Genomic DNA, 20,930 nt, shown 5'->3' with positions numbered 1-20,930 from the left:
TCAGAGGCAGCAGGCAGAAAGTCACAGCTGCTATTCAAATGGCTGAAGATTGTCAGCTCCATTGGCTGCATTCTGGAGATGATCCTTGGAAGCCCTATTTCATCAATATTTGCTCTGTTTCCTCCTTTCTTTTTTTTTTTTTTTTAGTTGGCTCTAATTTTTATCAGGTCTGTTTAATGTTTAACCGTGGAAATTAAGCAGAAGATGATGTAGCAGTATAAATAACAGTGTGGAGAGCAGCATGGTCAGTGGAATGCAGCAGGGCTTCTGATTTTGTAAGTATTGCACATGCATTTTTCTTAGAAACTTGCAAATGATGCTTTCTGCAGTTGGTGAAATTTCCATGTTAGGTTAATTTCATTTGTCTGCTTGTGACTCAGTTGTGTGCGGATGTTGCCATGAAATACTAATCAAGGAAATATGCAAGGGACCAGTGGGATCTGCTGTTCTGGGGAAATATGCTTAGCCTGAAATTAGAATAAAATAACCTTTGAAGTCATGGGGACTTATTAAGTAGTTGTTAAAGCCAAATACTGATGAAATCACCTTTTAGGTTAGAAACAGCCTTCACAGTGACTCAAAATTAGCATAATCCCACCAGCGACTGAACAACCAGGCCCAATTTATAAACTCTTCTGGTGATTTAATGTATAAAACAACCACTGAATTGCTAAGGCCATGCTCTCTAATTAGGACTGGGGTGAGTGTAGGGGGTGGTTGGAAGGCCACAATTTAAATTTAATTACCCCTTCTATTTCCATAGACAAACTAATCTATGGTTTGGCAGAGAATTATTTTCTGAATTTCCAATTCACCTATTAAAAATACAGCCCAGATTTAATAAAACCTTCCCAGTTTCTTCAGCTTTGAAATGGTAACAAAAAAAATATTTGTGGCTGAAATTTTCTAATTTCAAAATGTTGAAATTAATGTGATTATCATCTCTAAAGGGAAAAGTACGTGGGGAAAACTTGATGACAATATTCAGTGTTTTTCAGCTTCTGGTAGAAGTACTTCTTTAATATTTCTGTAGAGAGCTGTAATACTAAGAGAAGTTTTTTAACTGATCTGTTATAGTAAAAGTTACAAAAACAGCCATGCCATTTTCTGCTTGCTAGAGAAAAACAATATGCTTTGCTTCAGAAATTCTTTGAAATGTAGGCTAAGCTCTGTTTGGACACAGGATGTGGTCATGGACAGACAAAAATTATCCATTTTTTCACTTAAGTGTGCAATACCTCAAATAACTAGAGAAAAACAGTCGATGAAATGTTAAACAGCAAGTACTTTTGAAACACCCTCTGTAGTACGATTGCTTCATTTGTCTGCAGTACATAAGGGTTTTGTTGTTTTTTTTTGGCTTGGAGGAAGAGTAAAAGCTCTGCTTAAAAAGAGATGCAAATTGTTGAATCATATTCCCATCTAGAGCCATACTCCATCTTTTGGTTTCAGGAAATTAAAATTTAGCATTACCACTTCATACTCCAGGTCACTGCAGTGATCCCTGTCTGCTCTCAGACATAGTCAGTGTACTCAGGTCCTAACAAATATGAGAATACACAGTTAGTGTGTACATTTGCTATAAAAACAAGAAAGACCACTATACTAATAAAAAAATAAAGCAACTGGTTAATCCCCAAGAATCCTGGAGCTTGGGCTGCCCTCAGAAGTTCTATCTAAATCTTGTTTAGATAGCAGATACAGTCATCTTTCACATCTGGGAATGAATACGGGACCAAGAGAACTTCACCTTGGCAAGACACGGGGAAACGCATTCCTGGGAGAGGATACAAACAGGCTGTGTTGGCTGGAAACCAGAAGAGGAGCCATAACAGTAGAAAAGTTCTAGAAATATTTTCATGTAGAAGCTACGAAGGCAAAAATCTTATTTTCATAGATAGCTTGCTAGGTTTCTAAAGAGGGTTTATATGAAATGCCTCCACACGATAGCAGGAAACTGAATTCAGTAAACCAGAGATTTTTTCCAGCTCCTATGCAGGAGCTCGTGTGAGCTCCTTAGGAGGCTCATGTGAAATGTATCATGTCAACATTAGGAGAACAAGCATAATGAAGAACCTTGTCACCTCCAAAGGGATTGGTCTGAGCGTTCTTTGAATTCCAAATGGAATCTGTGCTTTTTTCCTCTTGGACCCAGGTCCTCCCTGTGTCTCTAGAGGGAGCCATATATCCCATGCAGGTTAAGCCGTGGTGAGGGCTAAACCACCATTTAACAAGTTATAAACACTTGTTGCACTCCCCCGAAAAGAGGGTCTCTCTGTTCCAAAAACACACCTCATTATCTGGTGGAAACCTGTTGCTTCCCACGTCTTAATGGCCACTGCTTAATGCCCTGCTGCCATGGCACAGGATCCTCCAGGCTTTTGCCTTGAACTTTACCTTGAAGTTTACATAGATGACTTTCATCCGTCACTTATTAGCTGTGACCAATGACTGGCCATGTGAGTAAGTAACCTTGAAGTAAACAGGGGTGTGAATTTAACGAGCACCGGATAGTCCATGATAGCTGCTGCCCTGATGAAAGTGAAGGACTTTATCCCACTTGCAGTGAGAATTGAGCTGCCTTACATTTCCTCACATTTATCAAACCACATTTGGGCAGGTACTGTGGAGTATTTGATGTCTTTGAAACCCACACCCCATCTTACCTCATGGTAACTTTTTTCTTTAGAAGTACCCTGTAGGAGACAATGATCCAGGGAAGATAAAGTTAATAGAGATTATTATGGACGTTGGCTCTGTACTTTCATTGACAATGAAGAAGAGAATTGCCTTTTCAAGGCTATTACAATGGAATATTATGGTTTTATTATGCCTGACATTTAAATTTATAATTTGGTTGAATTTATTAATGACATTCGACATCATGTCCATGGGCACTTTAAATATCCTATGTACATTAGATCTTTACAGTTGCACTGTAAAGTATTTATGCTAACAAACTATTCATTATTTCTTACTACCAAGCTCATCATTAGCACCTGCTCATCTAATGACTGTTTGTTTTGTGACAGAAAATTTTGAAAAGAAGATGAAGTATCTCCTGTGCCTGTGTTTACTCCTTGCTGTTCTTTGTGCTGTAACCCATTGCCACCATGAAGACGTTTGCCACGAAGTCAATAATACTAATCTGCACGATGGAACACAAAATTTATTGGCACATAAATGTGACAAGCAAGGCTCTAACTATGCAGATTTCGTATTTAGATTTTACAAGCAGGCTATATCAAAAGAAGCTGATAAAAATGTTTTCTTTTCTCCCATGAGCATCTCCACTGCCTTTGCCATGCTGGCTGTTGGTGCTAAGTCAACCACCCTGTCTCAGATTTTTGAAGGGCTGGGCTTTGACTGCCTGACTGAGACTCACATGCGTGATATACATGAAAGTTTTCGTAAAGTTTTAGCAGTACTGAACTGTGCTGATGTTAATATCACATTAAATATAGGGAATGCCCTTTTTACAGCTATTGGTTATGAACCACAGAAGACATTTTTGCAAAGCACAAAGCAATTTTATGATGCAGAATTTTTTTCTAGCGATTTCCGTAAACCGGAAGAAGCTACAAAGCATATCAATAAATATGTAGAGGAGAAAACCAAGGGGAAAATTCCTGAGTTAATTGGTCATCTTGATCCAAGTACTGTATTGGTTCTTGTTAACTACATTTATTTTAAAGGTAAGATATTTAAAATAGTATTTCAATAGATGATTTTGATGGAAAACAAAAATTGTAGGGAACTCTGGCTGATTTATTAGCAGAGTGACTATTTAGAAGGAGCTAAACTGTGCAGGACCTTTGAAGTAAAGATTAGATCTGGCCAAACGCAGAGGAGCTGATTGTTGAGAAATATTGATTGCTTGATTTTGGCCCAGTTGGCCTGAAAGCTGTGGAAAGAGAAGTCCCACTCTATTGGACTGCCTTATAGACAGGGACCCCCTGCACGCAGTCTTGCTGGTCTGAGGGCATCATGACTAAAGATGTTTCCACAGTCTCTATGCTGACTGTATGTGCCAGTCAAACGCAGTGGACTCATATCCTTGCACTTCCAGTGTTCCCAGTATTATGGTAGGTCTACTAGGTACGCTGCATGAAAACTTGGGACATAGCATTTTGAGGGCCTGTGCTTCTGGAGACCTGCTTGAGAGGTAGGATCCTTTATTCCTCACCAGGCTGAGTGCAGTCGGCTTGCATCAGGTACGGCCTAACACAAAAGGCATAGCAAGATCCTGTGGCTGAATGTTTAAGTGGTTGAATTTAAATGACATAAAAGGCACAAGTGATGGGAACATATGACTGCAATAGAAGCAGGACTCTCTCAGCTGGTCCTCATCAGTCTTTGGTTTTCTTTCACCAAGACAGGACTTACACTATGCTGAACTTACTGCACAGCTGAAATGCTTTATTGTGTGTTATGCTGGAATAGTGATCCTCTCCTCCCGTGAACAACCCTTCAGTGTCCTAACATTTAAGTTGGTCTGATTTATATCAACCATTTGTTATGACCTTCACATGTTTGAGTGCAACATCTTCTCCTTTCCCCTAATAGCTGCCTGGGAAAATTCTTTTGATCCTTTGCGTACATATGAGGATGATTTTTTTGTGAACACAAATGCATCTGTTAGAGTCAACATGATGCGGCGTGACGGTAACTATGACAGTCACTACGACCAGGATCTTTCTTGCGAGGTGGTAGAGCTGCCTTACAAGGGCACTGCACGAGCATTGCTCATTCTGCCTGACAATGGAAAGATGAAGCAAGTGGAAGATGCTCTCTCCAAGGAAACTGTTTGTAAATGGGATAACAAACTTGAGACCAGGTAAATCTAGGTAGATGGATTACTATATTTGAGGACACATCATTATTTTTAAGAGAAAGCATTAATTTCAGATCACCTTCTCCTGGATGTAATGTCCTGATTTCATAAAGCGGGGTTTTAAGTGATTCCCAAGACAAGCCAAAGCAGAGCATAGTTGATAAGCAACTGCAGACTCTCTGACCTGACAGAAGGGGATGCAGCATTGTAACAACTGCCTCAAGACTTGTTTGGCTGTCTTTTGGCTACCATACCTCTTCTTTCATGGTGCTAACATAATTCATTTGCTTCACTGTGTCTTCTTAGGTTTTATCCTCCTTTTCCCGTCTTTTAGCCTTTCCATAGTTGTTCTGTTTCCTCTCTGGAGCCCTTTAGCCACAAAACAAGTGCGTATGTGGCCCTGGGATGAGCGGCAACGAAGAAAGAGAGAATGGCAAAATCAAAGAGAGAATGCAGGCACAAGAAGATGGCACATCTCTCTGGATGCCAAAATTGCTCAAGGAATACAAATGCTACCGTCAAACAAATTAGCAATCAAAAGAATGCTTTCAAGTGCCACTGAATTACATACTCTCCAGCCTGCTGGCTGAAACAAGGCCGCAAGGCTTGACTGTTGTTTTGTTTTCTTTGTTCAACAGGAGATTAGATCTGCAGTTACCAAAGATTTCTATTAGTGGGTCTTATGATGTTAAAAGCCTGTTCAAGGAAATGGGCATTACTGAAGTATTCTCTAGTAATGCTGATCTGTCTGGAATTAGTGGCAGCCGCAATCTTCAGGTTTCACAAGTAAGTGAACAAACAGAGCTGGTGATGAGGTGCAGGGTGGTTGCTCTGATCAGTTGTATCTGGGGTTTTTAAAGACTTGCTTCTCCTCCTTGTCCTACTGAAGTTAAAAGTAAAACTCACAATGACATGTAGGGGCTTGCTTAGTAATTGTGCTTTTCTACAGAGAGGGTCTGCTGTCCCACCTTTGCATTATTTTAATATTGCTATTTAAAGGCTGGATATTAAGTACATGGAAAAGTTGGACAAGATCTTAAATGATTTCTTGGCACTGGAAAATGATTGTTTACATGCGATTATGCCAAGTAAATTATAAATGAGGAGTATATTATTATATTTGTGTTGATCAGTATGTAATTTTTTAATATTCTCAAGGTTTCCAGGAAAATTCCAGTTTGCAGTAGCAGAATTTCACCATGTCAGTTTAAGCTACGATGTAATGGGACAAAGATGCCAAATATTGTCCCTGTATTAGCATTTAAATAGCAGTCGTCCATTAACCTTGGAATAACAGAGAAAGTGTTGCTAGTGGAAGTTCAAACAATCTGAGAAAATAGACCAGCTAGTGCATGGACTGTTATTATCCCCCTCTACTTAGCACCGGTGAGGCTGCATCTAGAGGGTGTCTGTTTTTATTTCTGGCCAACCCCACTCAGTCCTGACATGGAAAACGCTCCTGTTGCAGGCTGTTAGAGATTTACCGCATCAGAAATTTTGGTCCACTGGGGGGTTTATCATTCCTTTCTTCTCCTAAATATTCCATAAGAAGAGTGTGTCTTTTCACGCCCTGCTTGCTGTCCCGTATATGAACCACAGCGTTTGGTCCTTTTCCCTGCAGGCAGTCCACAAGGCCCTGATGGAAGTTGATGAGGCCGGAACGGAGGCTGCAGGAGCCACAGCAATAATCCTTAACAGACTTCTCCGTCCTTCCGTTACCATCAAATTCAACAGGCCCTTCATTATATTGATTTCTGACAAAGCAACCAGCACCACACTTTTCATGGGGAAGATTGTCGATCCTACTCAGAAGTAATCGCTGAGTTATTGTGCATGCTGGTTTTCAGCATGAGTTACAATGGCTACCGTGTTTTCGCACATGTGGGCTAGTTAGTGCTACTGACTACTCTCCAATCGAGGGATATTCAGCAGTAAATGAGGGATTTCCTTATCAAACTGATAAGCAAAAAATTGTAAAAAAAACACCCAAGCAACTGACAGTTTTAAAATGTAACAGTTGAATAACTCAAGTTATTAACACGTCCAAACTTTCCTTGGAAGACAGTTTTTTTGTAAAGTCTAATGCTATTTTTGCAAGAGAATTCTCTCTGCTAAGTGGTTTTGCTTCCAGTGCTGGCTTGCTCGCCAAAAGCTTTATCCCAACAGGCAACAAATCCCTTGCAATTCTATTATGTCTTCTCTGGGACTTGCTGATGGTCACTGTTCACCTGCACCAGTCCCTGCGGAGTCCTTTCTGCCTTACACAGCTCTTTGCTGCCTAGGTCGTTGTTGTTTACCCTGAACCAACCTGTTCTTTCTCACATGTTCCAACTCTTTGCCTAGGACATCTTAAAAAAACACTGAAAAAAAGAGAAAATCCCCCAAAAGAGACAACAGACTTATTCTGCTGTAGTACTCACTGTAAGTGTCTTTTTGCAGTCTCCAGAATCAGCAAAAAACTTTGAGAGACAGTGACATTAGGCGTAAACTGTCGAAGAATCGTCCCGCTACAATGTCATCCATAAATTATTGCTATGGCTGATGAATAAAATAAGCAGTCATTTAAATCCATCACTTAAGGACTGACTCTCAGTGATTCCGTTCTCTTCCTATCCTATTATAAATCTTTCAAAATCAATGAAAACTTTCAGTCACTCTTATTAACATAGCAGGGTGTCTGTAAAATAAATTTTGAAGGCTGTTAAATGAGTCCAGCTCTTCTCATATGGAGGTGGCAATTCTTTGCATTCTCTCCTTATGTGCCTACTTGGGTAAAACCTGTTTTCAAGAAGTACGTAACCACTCTCTTGCTATTGTGGGTCTGCGGATCACCCACTCTAACTGCAGTGGAGCACTGGGGCCCAGGGCTCGGCATTGCTGAGGTCTATACAAACCCTTTACAGTGCAGCTGCTGCCTCAAGGACAGCCCAACTCCTGCTTTGGCAGCGGTTCTCCCACTGCACAGCTTTGACTCATGCCACTGCGTATTGACCCTGGATACATTTTTTGCAAGCGGAGTTTAGTCCCTGTTGCTGGGAAGGTGATGCTCCTTAATGTACGTTGCTCTTTCTACAGTGGTCCTGGCAATGTGCTGTGAGCACTGCGAAGGCGACACAAGCCCCAGATCAACAAACAAGCTCCCTGCTCCTGACATCTCTCTGGTCCTCTGACCTGTTCTCCCTAACTTGGTCCACTCTGCACAGAGGTGCTCTGTTGAGACCCATCAGTGCTTGTAGCATGGGTACGGTGTATGGGGGTCTATGCTTCTGACTCAGGGGAGCTTGGAGACTGCTGCCTTGTCTGAGTCCCTTTGCTCCAAGCAGCAAGAACTCAGTGGAAGCCCTGAGCTATTGCTTCTGCTGGGACAAGATACCATCACTCAGTGGATTGGGAGATACCGCGCCTCTGTGCGAAGCAGCGGCTTTTACAGAGTAGAGATCAAAGATAACTTGCTGTGGTGTGAGGCAGCTTGCTCTGCGGTGACTGTACAAACTCAACAAGAGCCGGGAGCAGCTCCAGTGAGATCCCACCCCGATAAATTGGTGCACCAGGACTGATTAAAAGGCAGGATGGTGAGATTTTTATCAGAGTGGGGTGGCAGAAGAACAGGTTCTCAGCCTATTGCTAAAGGGAAAGAGGTTAGGAAAAATCCCACAGTTGCTAGGACAGCACAGAGGCTTCAGGAAATAACACATGGAGCAACTTCCTGCTCCATCTGCCTCCCAGGCCTTTGCTTTTGAGAGTGGAGGCAAAGAACTGCAGGAGAGCTGCACTGGGAGTTTTCACACTGGAGTGTGAGGAATGATTGCTTCTGGCAAAAGTATCAAACATGGCCCCTGGAATAATGGATGGGCTTGGGAGGTATCTACCAGGATGCAAGGCATTACCACAGTTGTCCTCCAGTTGACATACTTCATGCTCCAGACCAGCAGCTTGCCCTGAGCTGTGTCAGGGACCTGGAGTGGGAAGAGGGATTGTCCTAAATCTCTCTGGAAGGGGAGGATGTGGAAAAAACATGAGAAAAAACACTAGCCTCATGCCATACATATGTGGAAGGCACAAAAATGCTGATAGGTCACAGCATGGCAATCCATACTGTGGAGATCTATAGAGCAGGGGGCTAAATATATCTGGCTGATCTTTCAGCATAGTCCTGGTTATGTTCTTTAAGAAGTGGACAATTCTGGAAAGTTTTTGTGGAGACAGGGAGCATTTTGTCCTAATTCCATTAAAATTGTATTGATCTGCCTTTCGTCATCTGTCCATGTTGCTTATGTCCGTTTTAGTGTGTGATAGGGAATGTTCCTCTTTATGCTATCTAGTTGTATTAACAATACAGAAGGAAAGGAAGGATTCTGATAGACATAAGCTAAAAATTTCATTTACATACTGTGTATTCATTTTGTCGGTGGTAAACACATATATTTTACGGTGTCTTTCATTTGTCGGTAAGTGATTTTATTAACATCCTTCAATCTTCCACTGCAAAAAAAACCCAGATCTGATTAGGACAGGTTAATCCCACACATGCCTTCTCTCAGTCTATTGGACAGCTGGATCCAAACTAAGCCCTGAAAGAGAACTAGAGCTTCTTTATACCCTGTGAAGTGTTGTCCACTTGACTTCCTGCAGCAACAGTCAGCAGAAGGGGACAATACAGCTTACGGTGCAGTATGAGACCCCCTATCATAACCATACAAGATCAATGACCTGCTGTGCGTCCGTTAGCTCTGGCCTGACATAATTACACGAAGCTCTGAGAAAAGGACTTACCTAAAGAGACCACCCCTCAGCTGAGAACCCCTGCAAGGGAAGATGGACCCACTGGGATGGGTCCCTGAAGGGCAGCCTAGGTGTGCCCCACCAGATCTGAGTGCCAGACTTCTCTTGGCAACATCTGAGCCTTGTGGGAGACAGTAAGTTTGTTCTATCTGACCTTGTTTATGGTCCACTGGGACTCTTGTTTGCTGATGTGGTAGCTTCTGTTAGTAAAGCTCTGTTTGCTTTGCCCCATGGCAGAGTCCATGTAGTATGTTGTCACAAACCATGAAGCAGGGGGATTTCAGGGCTAATGTGGTATGCGTTCCAGGAGTTTTACCTTTCAGAGGTAAGGAAAGGAGCTGACTCAATGCCAAAAATCTCAAAGCAATCAGATAGTCACAGAAACACCAGTTTCTCACATAAGCCCTGCGATTAAGATGCTACCAGAACTTTGGACTTACCTTTCTTATTCCCAGCTATGTGATTTGAGCCCTGACACTGGTATCTAGAGAACTTGCCCTTGAATGGGCACACCAGCCCTCTCCCCACAGCTATGTCATCCGTTCAGCCCTTGATCACTGCTACTGTTTCAAGGAGATTGGAATTCACCCAGATGTAAGCCAACCCTATTCGAATGGTTTCAGTAGATTCATCACAACACAAGCAGCAGTCTTTTTCCCTGTACTCACAGTCGTTTTGAAGCAGAGAATCACTAAGCTCTTAAAAACTGTTGATTATGATAGTTGCTATGCAGGGTGGTTTTTGACCGTGGATGCTGAGAACCAGGAGTACCTGTATGGCAGCTACAAGGCAGTCTCAGTGCCTCACAACCCAGCTCATCTTTGACATGACTTTAAGTACCTTTTGGAAGCATAAAACAACAACAAAAAAGCTCATGGCAGTGTGACTCCCTAATTCAGCATTCAAGTCTTGTCTCCAAAACAGAGAGGCAGCAGAGTTTCCCAGCAGAAAAAAGTATAAGAGAAATATGAGCATTTTGAAATGCAAATATTTCAATGAAAACTAAATATTCACTGCAGTGGGAGTTAGGATGAGTGCAAATTCTCAGGAGGGAAAGGAGCATGAAGACCACCATGTATCTCCAAGTACTGTGACACATCCTCCTAATTGTATCCATCCGTCCAACGTTCCCTGTTGGGTAGCGCACCTCTGCCCTTACCCACACAAGGCTGCTTTCATTAGACTCAAACTGAGCCCATGTGTGCAATGGTGATATCATCCATTCCCTATAAACTGTTAGCCAGCAAACACTGATCTGGAAATATCCATTGTGAGTTCCCAGTCCCAGGCTTAACAGAGAATCCATTTTTAAAATAACTTGGTAATTGTCCTTTACTCAGAGTAACAGTTTTAAAGAAAACAATATGATTCATTAATTTCATGTCCATGTCCTTGCAGTATGATTAATACCCTGGTTACACAGACACAGCTCAGCACTGGTGTTGCTGCAAATGACTTTGCTGGCTTCTTGCAAAAGAGAATTTCCATGATGAAAGTAGCTTTTCAGTTCAATCCTACCCCTGGAGATGAATTTATTACAAGTGAATTAGCTTGATTTATACAAATGAGTCTTTATTTCTCTTATTTTGATTGCGTTCTGTTTCTTTTCCATAAGTCATCTGGAAAAAAAAAATACTTACGATTTATTACTTTGCTAAACAAGAATGTATCCTTCGTGGTTGGAAAACTTTTGTTAATAGCAACGTGATGCTCGTATGGAAGATCTGAAGAAGGCTTTGCCTGACTTGCGTAAATATCTAATAAGGAAAAGTTGCCATATTGTTTACTATGTCTCATGTAGGAAACACAGCCCACATGGAAGATGCTCTGCTAAAGGAAAATGTTTGAAAGGAAAAAACAACATAGAATAAGATAATTCACTAAGTGTTGTAGTTGTCATAAAAACTTTGGTTGCAGCCAGGAAAGAATCTCAGAGCAAGAGAAAACATCTGTGCACAGAGGAGATGAAAGATGTAATGAAAAGTGGGTCCTAAAATGCATATGAATGCAAAAGAGAACATATGCCTAGACCTCATTTAGGTATGCTGTTCACACAGATCCAGATTCTTTAGCCGTCAAAAAAGCCGTACAATTTCTCGCATATTTAAGGGACAGATACCAGAATGTACAACATGAATTTATTTTCTGTTCCTGTATCTTCTATCTTTCAAGTCTGAACTCCGTCCCTTTGGTAAATCTTATGGGTGAAATTTTAAGACATTTTGGGCCTCAGTTGCCCCAGCCAGAGATCACTACCTCATGCCCATGCCTGTCATTGTGCTGTGTGTCAGAATCTTATCATTTTCACCATTGTGTCCAGGGTCACTGAGAAGAGGCATTAAATAGAGGCAAATATGCTCCAGCACTTCTCACCACTTTTAGGTTGGCAGGGTGGGCAAGGTGGTCCAGCAATCATGACAGAAAACCTGTGTAGGTACAGCCTGGATGCCAAAGCATCCTGTGGAGGCATGTTAATGAAAGCCATGGATGGAAAAGGGATCGTGTTGACCTGCCAGAATGTGAACCGCAGAGGCCAAGCGCAGCCACACGGTCTCTTCCTTTGCCTCCATTGAAACAGGGAAGAGAATTGTTGCATCAAACCATCTCGGTGACCTGTCAGAATCATCAGCATCCCAGAAGTTTACAGTGTCAAAGACTCGTTTAAGAAAAGGGATATGAGCAATGGAATCACATGCATTTCATTTTATTGAATACATTGCTTCAGCTAGCTGATCTGCCTTCTGCTTCTTCACTGTAGCCAACAATATTAATCTGTCAAATAATAACAAATGATAACACTTAGCAAAGTTTAGCCCTAATACTTTCTATCTGGCTTCGGGAGCAAAAAACTTCAAGTGTAACTTGAAGGGATTTTCTTAGTGCTTTTTTCAGGTCATATCTGCAACAGAAAGATAAATAATGTAAGGTATCAGTTTAAATTTAAATAGCAATGCCAAGGGGTTTCTCTGTGTGGACGACTTCATTCCAAAATGAGAACTTTTATTCTCTGCTGAACTTGTCATTCTAAAAGTTGTTTGTGTAAGAATGGTTCCTTTACACCAAGAGAAAACGGTCTGTAGGGAAAATTCTGACAGTAAAATGTTATTATTTCAGTATACCAGTTATGAGTAGTAAGATCCTTGCAAGAAGCCGCGCTTTTAGTGTGATTCTGCTACACTGCTTTCTGCAGGTAGAACTGTGTATGGAGCATCGAGTTCTGCGGATTATAGGAAAAGGAGCCCTGTGCCACCATCTTCTGGTAAAATCAAGGAATGGACATGAAAAATTCTGTCTCATTTTGAAACCAGAAAGAACAGTAGCTTTCTGGCTTGCTGTTACTGTGTCAGTGGGGATTTTGATTTTCTTGTTAAGTTTTAGCTGCAGGATTGGTGAAATGCTGTACTTGAACCAACTGCTGTCACTAGGAGTAAGGGTTTGGTGTTATGGTGGGTAGCTGAAATACAGATCAGCTCAGTAGTGGGGAAGGAGGCAAAATTAAATATTAGAAATTAATGGGAAAGAAAAAAGAGCAAATCAGATAGGAACATTGTATCACTGTCTAAAGGTCTGGATCACCACATGTGGCTTAGAGCGTGTAATTCTGGTCCTATAATATCAGAAAGGATAAATGAGAACCAGAAAATCTTCAGAAAAAAGTGCTAAGGTTAATCAAAGGTCTGCAACAGCGGCTGTTTGAGGAGACAGATCTTCAGCTGGAAAAGACACAATTTAGAGAGCATAAGAAAGCAAAAATTATTTGTGGCACAGATTGGGTGAATGGAGACAATGTTCGCCATTACCAGATCTAATGCCAGAGCTACAGATCATCACATGAAGCATGTAGGAGGCAGGTTCAAAGCCAATAAAAGAGGTGGTTGTGCACACAGCAGACAGCGTGTGTGGAGTGGCACATTGCAGGGTGATCCTGCAACCCCCAAGCTGTACCAGCCCAGTACTTGTTCACATGTTCCTGACACAGACACATTCCAGATCATCAATATGGCACTTTTTTAAGGGCATGTCTTCTTTCACAATGCAGCCTATAAACCATAAGTTTTCTGGGTAGATATTCAATATTTTGTTTTCCCATTTCATGTTGTGTCTGTTATACATTTCACAAGCGTAACCACTGCTAAGGAACCCTTCTTTCCGGGAGCCTGGATCACTGTGGACTGAGGAAGGGCAGGACCTGGGTGTGAAGGCAGGGCGTCTGGTTGGGGGTGGACAGGCAGTAGGGAAGGATCTGGGAATGGGAACTTAAGGAGAGACTAAGCGGATTCCTCCACCCTACGTGCATCTTTCAGTGGAGTGTAGATACTTTTTTGACACAGGGAAGAAGAGACTGAGTGTTGTGCTTCAAAAGCTGTGAAGATGATGAAGGATGAAGGAACTTGTACTTGTTCCTCACGCATCTCCTCCTGGTGCTCCCCAGCATGACAGACCTGGGCTGAGAGCGCTTTCTGGGGAGAGTGTTCAGCCCCAGCCCAAGGAAACTCAATAAAAGTTCTTGAGCTCTCAACCACCTCTTGCACTGCCAACCTCAGGCTTTTCTTATTGAGGGAAGATGTGAGCTAATATAATAGGAAAGGTTGGAAAAGACCTGTGTTTACCCAGGTGCGATGGACGGACTCTGTACTTTGGGCTTTAGAAAGCCCATATTTGTGTCCTTCTTCCATTACCTAGGCACTGACCTGAGATAAATCTAACCTGTAAACAGGTGCCTTCTACTTTAGAAATTTATTTCTGCGTGGGCAAAGTGAATGCTTAGTGCTATCTGTCCATAACTGTAGCTTTTGTACTGAGTGTAAAGCAGTGGAAACTGAGGTCAGCTGCATTTCTCTGGTAAGCAAACCGCTTTCTGTCCAAAGCATACAATGAAAAACAGGTCAAAGATGCAAAATTTCATCATTTTCCAGTTCTGTAATTCACTGTCAACACTTGGAAAACCCTTTCCAAAGTGCTTCTGCAGGACTCTAGTTTAAGGCTCAATGTCTCTCCCTTAGAATCAGACAACAGCTTAAGTTTGAAGGACTGCTGGGCTGCTCTGCTCCAGATCGATTACATGCGGAGGTATAGCCTGTGCTCTTTACCAAAGTGGATTCTGGATCACAATTCTGCCCAGTCACTATTACTTCATCTAAGCAAATGTCTTTTCTGTCTCATGCTTTTACATAGACTCGCTGGATTTACTAACTGACTATTTGCTCAAACCAATTTTACCACAGTTCTTCAGTAGGTTTTGCAGGTAACTAGAGAGAAGCTTAGATTCAGGAGCATTATGCTTTTAGAAATTGATTTTTAAAGTTCTCTCCTCCAATGCTACCTATTAGTAAATGACACAGGATCACAGTTGAAATGTATGGTGATCTGGAATATCCAGTCTGGTCTTAAAATGTTATAAAAGAGTTTCAGCGTTTAGCAAACCTACTCTTCATCCACCTTGCACTGCTAAATCACTCCACGAGGTGTTGGACTGTCTGCAAGCTATTCCTGGAGAGGACGTAAAAAAAAAAGCTAATGATGAGAAAAATGGAGATGCATCATTATTAAAAAGGTAATATGTAATAAATTGGGTTTTTTTTAATAAGTAAATGTAAGGATGATGAAAATATTCATGATAGCTAGCGAGAAATGGGGTCACATGAACTGTAAAAACTGAGAAAGTGTGACTCATATAACTTCAAACGCAAAGCAAATAAAACAACCATCTTGGTTTCCAAAGGAAACAGCATCAAATTGTCATGTTTGTAGCCACTTGCCTTCTCTTAGCTACCCTCCACAACATTGCAGCTCACTGGCAAATTTCAGTCAGGCTTAACAGAGAGGTAGGAGATTGAAAAACCATTATGCTACTTTCTGAAAATCAGTGAAATCCAAGTTTGTGCCTGCTGTGGGGAAGGCAGGCAGGACTCAACTCAGCTGCTTTAAATTCTGCCGGTCGCAGCAGGCAATGAGTGCCTAGCAGGTAGCTCAAGCGCCAGCCCTAGCCCTAGCCCTAGTAGTCTTAGCTCTGCTCTCCTGTCTGGCAGGAGTCATCCTGGAGGCTGTGGAGTAAATCTGTGGTTGTTTTGGTGAGGAAAGCTATAAATCCTTAGTAAACTAGGCGCTTTATTAACTCCATTGCTTACAGAAGAGTTTGCTAAATGTTCTGCGTTGTCTTGTCTGCATCAGTGTAGTGAGTGGTGCTGTATTTCCTCTGAGTCGGTTTTAAGGTTTTTTTGTCTTTTTTCTAGGGGTACAGCTTGAAAAAAAAAAAGTTCATGAATGTTTGTACTATGAAAATTTCACGTGTGCTGAGAATCAGTACCATACGTTGACTTTGTGCTCTTAATCTGCATTAGAGCAAAACAGAGGGGTAGGCTCAGATTTTTAATCTCATTAATTTCTTCAGGCCAGGTTGTCAGTTGGATGCTACTGAAGTCGATGATAGGATAGTTTGTCTATAAAGGAGCTGGATACTAAACCATCATAATACTTCAAGGTTTTGAAGGTAAAGACAGGGAATTCTACCTCACCGCAGCTTGCTGGAAGGAGTCTACATCTAACTGAAAATAAAATAATAATGATCACTAAAGCCACATTCTCTTCTAATGATGGATTCTCTGAAAGAGTTAATGTCTGGGCATTTACAGCCTAATCAACTTATTACATTACCATAATTTTAACATACATTTTTTTCCTTTCATTTGCACTTGACAGTGTTTTTCAGGTTTTTCAACAAAATCCTGGTAAATAAACTTTAAATTTTTTTATTTTTACATCACTTCATATCAGGATGGAAAAAACTCTCATTTTAACTAGCTTTTAGCAAGAATCGGTTTAAAACAATTGCATATAAAATCTAGTAAATGTGTAAGTCTTCAAAGCTCTGAAAAAAGTGTTCTGAAGTTATTGTTATCTTATCAGAACATCACAATTCATTTGAGATAGCATTTCTTCAGTTTTTTTTAAATTCAAATCATAGTGCATTAATTATTGCCACAGGTTCTGATTTAGCAAAGATAATGATTATCTTTAGCGGAACTACTCACACACTATTCACATGACTAGAATCAACAACACTTGCACATCTTATGCAATCAGGTATCGCATTCAAACACAATTCCTAGGGCTTTTGTTTCTTCTTCTATTTGAACTGTCCTTGGAGGGAAACCTGTTTCCTATCCCCTAGGCTTGTTCTTGCATTATTAGATTAGCACATCGTACTAGTTGATCTTTTTCCAGTACTATGAATACCTATAGGTGTGTATGTACTTACATACATAAAAATTACATCTTTCACAGGTAGATGAAAACACAGTTGTTCACACACAATTATGTACACATTATCATGTAAGTAGTTTTTATATTTTGCTTGATTTCTAAGCAGAAGATCTTCAGAAGGCAGGCTGGGAATTGTCTTTCCCTTCACTTTCTCATCAGCCTCTTGCAGCCTGAAGATGAGCTATTCCTCTGCCAAGTAGATGATTCGGGTCTGATTATCTCGGGTAGGGTAGAACGGTTGGTAACACTTGAGGGTCTTGTATCCAGATGAAGTAGTCAAGTGCTCCACTAGGTTAGTAAGCAAAAGATTAGTACTGCTGAGTTCAAAAAGAAAATGGTGTGCCCTGCCCTGTTTTACTGCTTGACTATGCAGCCATATGAGACAACCACAGGACAAGAGCCTTGGTTTGAAATTGAGGGGAAGAAGGTGCAGTTGCCTTCAGACCCCTAAATGCAGCTCCCCACCAGTGTGCTCCCATTCAGAGGTGCTGAACACCTCATGTGGGGCATTTCGATACCTGATGTAGCCTGGGGCTCCTGCTCAGGAGCCAGATGCTTGGGAGCTTGCAGAGAGGGACGCGTGTGTTGACCTGGCTGCTGCTCTTTGCTGTGCATTAACATAGTTCTCCGTCCTGTCTCAGGCTCTCATCTATACTAATGCTCTTTTCCAAGAAGATGGTGGAATTCTTTACCAATACAGTCCAAAAAAAAATTAGTATCTTCATAATTGACACTGTATTCCTTTTGAAGCTGGTATTTGATAAGAAAAATGTGCCAGATGACATTCTCCTGCCTATGGTTCAGCAGCAAGTAACACAGCAAACACGTGAGCATGCCACATCCACAAGACAAAATCCTTTTGACTACAATACATCTTGTGTTTGCTTTTCCTCAACTTTTATATTTAAAATTCAACTATCAAGATTTGTACATGAAGAATGAATTTATTGAAAAGAGATGAAGCAAAAGCTGCATGAAAGAATGAACACATCTGGGTTCCCTGATGGAGATACGTGAGTTAAAATGGAGGCTGGAGTTAGTGGAAAATGAGAAGGATCTTCTAGGATGGTTCTTGTACTGGTTTTGGCTGGGATAGAGTTAATTTTCTTCGTAGTAGCTAGTATGGGGCTATGTTTTGGATATATGCTGAGAACAGTGTTGATGATACAAGGATGTTTTTGTTACTGCTGAGCAGTGCTTACGCACAGCCAAGGCCTTTTCTGCTCCTCACACCACTCCACCAGCGAGGGGGCTGGGGTGCACAAGAAGTTGGGAGGGGACACAGCTGGGACAGCTGACCCCAACTGACCAAAGGGATATTCCACTACCACAAGACGCCACGTCAGCATGTAAAGCTGGGGGAAGAAGGAGGAAGGGGGCAGGCGTTTGGATTTATGGCATTTGTCTTCCCAAGTAACCATTAAGCATGATGGAGCCCTGCTTTCCTGGAGATGGCTGAACTCCTGCCTGATGATGGGAAGCGGTGAGTGAATTCCTTGGTTTGCTTTGCTTGTGTGTGCAGCTTTTGCTTTACTTTTTAAATGGCCTTTATCTCAACCCATGAGTTTTCGTACTTTTACCCTTCCAATTCTCTCTCCCATCCCACCGGGGGGGAAGTGAATGGGTGACTGTGTGGTGTTTAGTTGACAGATGGAGTTAAACCACGGCAATCCTTTAGGAGAACTTACTGTCAATATGACCAGTGAATGTCATTCTAAGAAAATGTATACAAGGTATCAGTGTTAAAATCCGAAAACTGAACTTTGCTAAGAAAGTATGCTCAGTTTTTCCAGCACACTGAAATTTTTAATTAGTGGGTGATTCTTATGTTTTTTTATTCTCTCCCTCTACTATCTTGACAAGGTAGAAAACTATATAACAAAAAGAAATAAAATGTAAAGCTGTAAAAGCAAGAAACCCCAGAAAACATAAAAGAATAAGCGTTGGCTGTCTTGCAGGGTAAGGAAGGAACTATATGCGTAATCTTTTATGTATCTAGCTTTTTGGCATTGTGTAACCTGAAAAAGGAAGTCCTCTGGATGGATTAGCTACTTTCTGGGCAACATGGCATCACTGAATTGCTATCCCGTGATGCAGTCAAGCTGTAAATCGTAGTCCCATGATGCTGTCTAAGCTATAGACCACAATAAATGTGGTTTTGCCACTTCAAGAAACATAAACATTTCCTGCTTTGTGTGGTTTTAGACAGCATCAGAAGGTAGCTTGAAACAGACACAGCTTCCACAGTCTCTGAGGCTGATAAATATACCTTTGGTTAGAAAGTGAAGAAAATAGCAAGGAATAAGGTGCAAAGTAGAAAGAATTTTGATTCTCAGCAAAGGTTATGTATATCTATGTTTTTATTTAAAGGCAAACATACTACAGGATTTCATTGCAAGTGTGAGATTCTGGTAACAGATTGAGACCGAGGGTGCAAAATTGTCTGTTATATCCCAAAGAAGAGCATTAGCAGAGTATTGTTGTTGTAAGATGAAATGTTCGGTCTTTACAAAATACCAGAATTAATACTGTCCAGTCTTGACGTAATAAAAATGGCTGTAATAATGGGAATAGGCATGACATGTTTTTGCCAGTGATTTAATGACACAGCTGTAGAGACACTCAGAAGTTCTGGTCTCTTGTCTCACTTCTGGGACTGGATATATTCTAATGACTCATTTTTTTTTTTCTCTCCTGACCTCTCTTTCCTCCTCATTGCTTTCTCCAGGCACTTACCCACAACCTCATATCCCCACCTTCCCTTCCTCCATGCAGTAAGACAGTTGCTTAATCCTCAGAGCTGCAGCCATTTCTTCCCTGCAGCTTTGGTTATGGTAGGGGAGCATTTCCAGCAGGACTTACATCCTCCATGTCAGCCGTGGTGCCTTCCCAATGTCTTTCCTCTTGATGGAAATACAGGTATGGATAAGCATCATCAACTGCATAGCAGAGTTTATAGATCCTCCTTGAATGGATACCAGTGATGCTCAGTAACATGCAGTCTTACAGGGAACAGGTTTGTTTTGGTGCTCCAAGGATAAATACGATAGTAGGAGGAATGAATACAAGGGGATGCATGCTGGCTTGTGTTTCTTGGTTGCCTTTCAGAGTTCCCTTACAGGTCCTGACCTTAGACCACAGGTTGGAAATCTCTACAATATTGCAGTGCCAGTATGAGCTAGGAACACCTGTATTGGTATCTGAGCCCTTGCATGCTTCCCCAGTCAAAAAGGAGTCATCCTTCGGGCCATCCCTCCGTTTATTTCCTTTCTGCCCCACTGCTAATAAACAAGCTGATCTCTATTAATGAAGGCTTAGGATTATTGGTATGAGTTTACAGAGCTTGCTGAACTGGAAATACTCAAGTTCCTGTTTTCCATCTTGTAAATCTTATTCACTGCTTTATAAACCGTAATAGGCCAGTGACCATATGCATTGCTGGCTACTTTTTGGCAGTTCATAATCCAATGGTAGTTGCTGGGCAATGGTGCAGTGATTTATGGATTATGGATATTATCCTCACTTCAAAATCTGATGGTTGCCATCAACTTCTTGGGGTGTTTCGGCAATGTGGAATCAATGGGACGCAGATTGCATATTTCAAGTCTACATTATGGGAAGGACACTAAAACTGCTAAGTGGGATGACAAAACCATCCTACACAATGGAAAGGAGTCCCAACAGGGGCAACCAGATCTGTTAAAAAATTAATTTCCTGCCTTAGTTTGTCCTTGAGTGATCTGTCCCTGTATGATATTAATCCCTGAATATGAAGACAGCATGTCTTCTTTAGCACAGGCTGAAAGGTGAGTTGGCAGCCTGGTTTGTGTGCTGCTGGGGTCCGTTTCAGTTCCATATGATACAGAAGACTAACCTGAGGAAACAAGATCTTCACTGACCGTGTCTCTCTGCAGTCAGTCTCTGGAACTGCCCAATACAAGTGCTGGTTGTTAGCAGTGGTGTTTTTGTTGTGAATTTTCTAGAAAGCCAAGGGAAAACTTTTCACCAACTCCCCAGATACTCAGTCACAGGTGACGGCCAACAGGAATGA

General features: G+C 41.4%; 1 protein-coding gene across 1 annotated transcript; it reads left to right on the top strand.

Moving 5' to 3' along the window:
- Positions 1–129: 129 nt before the first annotated feature.
- On the top strand, positions 130–7,544 carry LOC128909470 (serine protease inhibitor A3M-like). The gene is made up of 5 exons (XM_054201187.1): positions 130–275; positions 3,033–3,695; positions 4,567–4,837; positions 5,473–5,620; positions 6,456–7,544. Exons 2-5 carry the CDS (start codon positions 3,050–3,052, stop codon positions 6,648–6,650), a joined length of 1,260 nt encoding a protein of 419 aa, XP_054057162.1. The 5' UTR covers positions 130–275; positions 3,033–3,049; the 3' UTR covers positions 6,651–7,544.
- The last annotated feature ends 13,386 nt before the right edge of the window (positions 7,545–20,930 follow it).

This window comes from Rissa tridactyla, chromosome 4 (genome assembly GCF_028500815.1).
Source record: "Rissa tridactyla isolate bRisTri1 chromosome 4, bRisTri1.patW.cur.20221130, whole genome shotgun sequence".
Taxonomy (NCBI): domain Eukaryota; kingdom Metazoa; phylum Chordata; class Aves; order Charadriiformes; family Laridae; genus Rissa; species Rissa tridactyla.
Note: the sequence above shows the minus strand (reverse complement) of the source record. Positions and strands in the feature narration are given on the sequence as shown.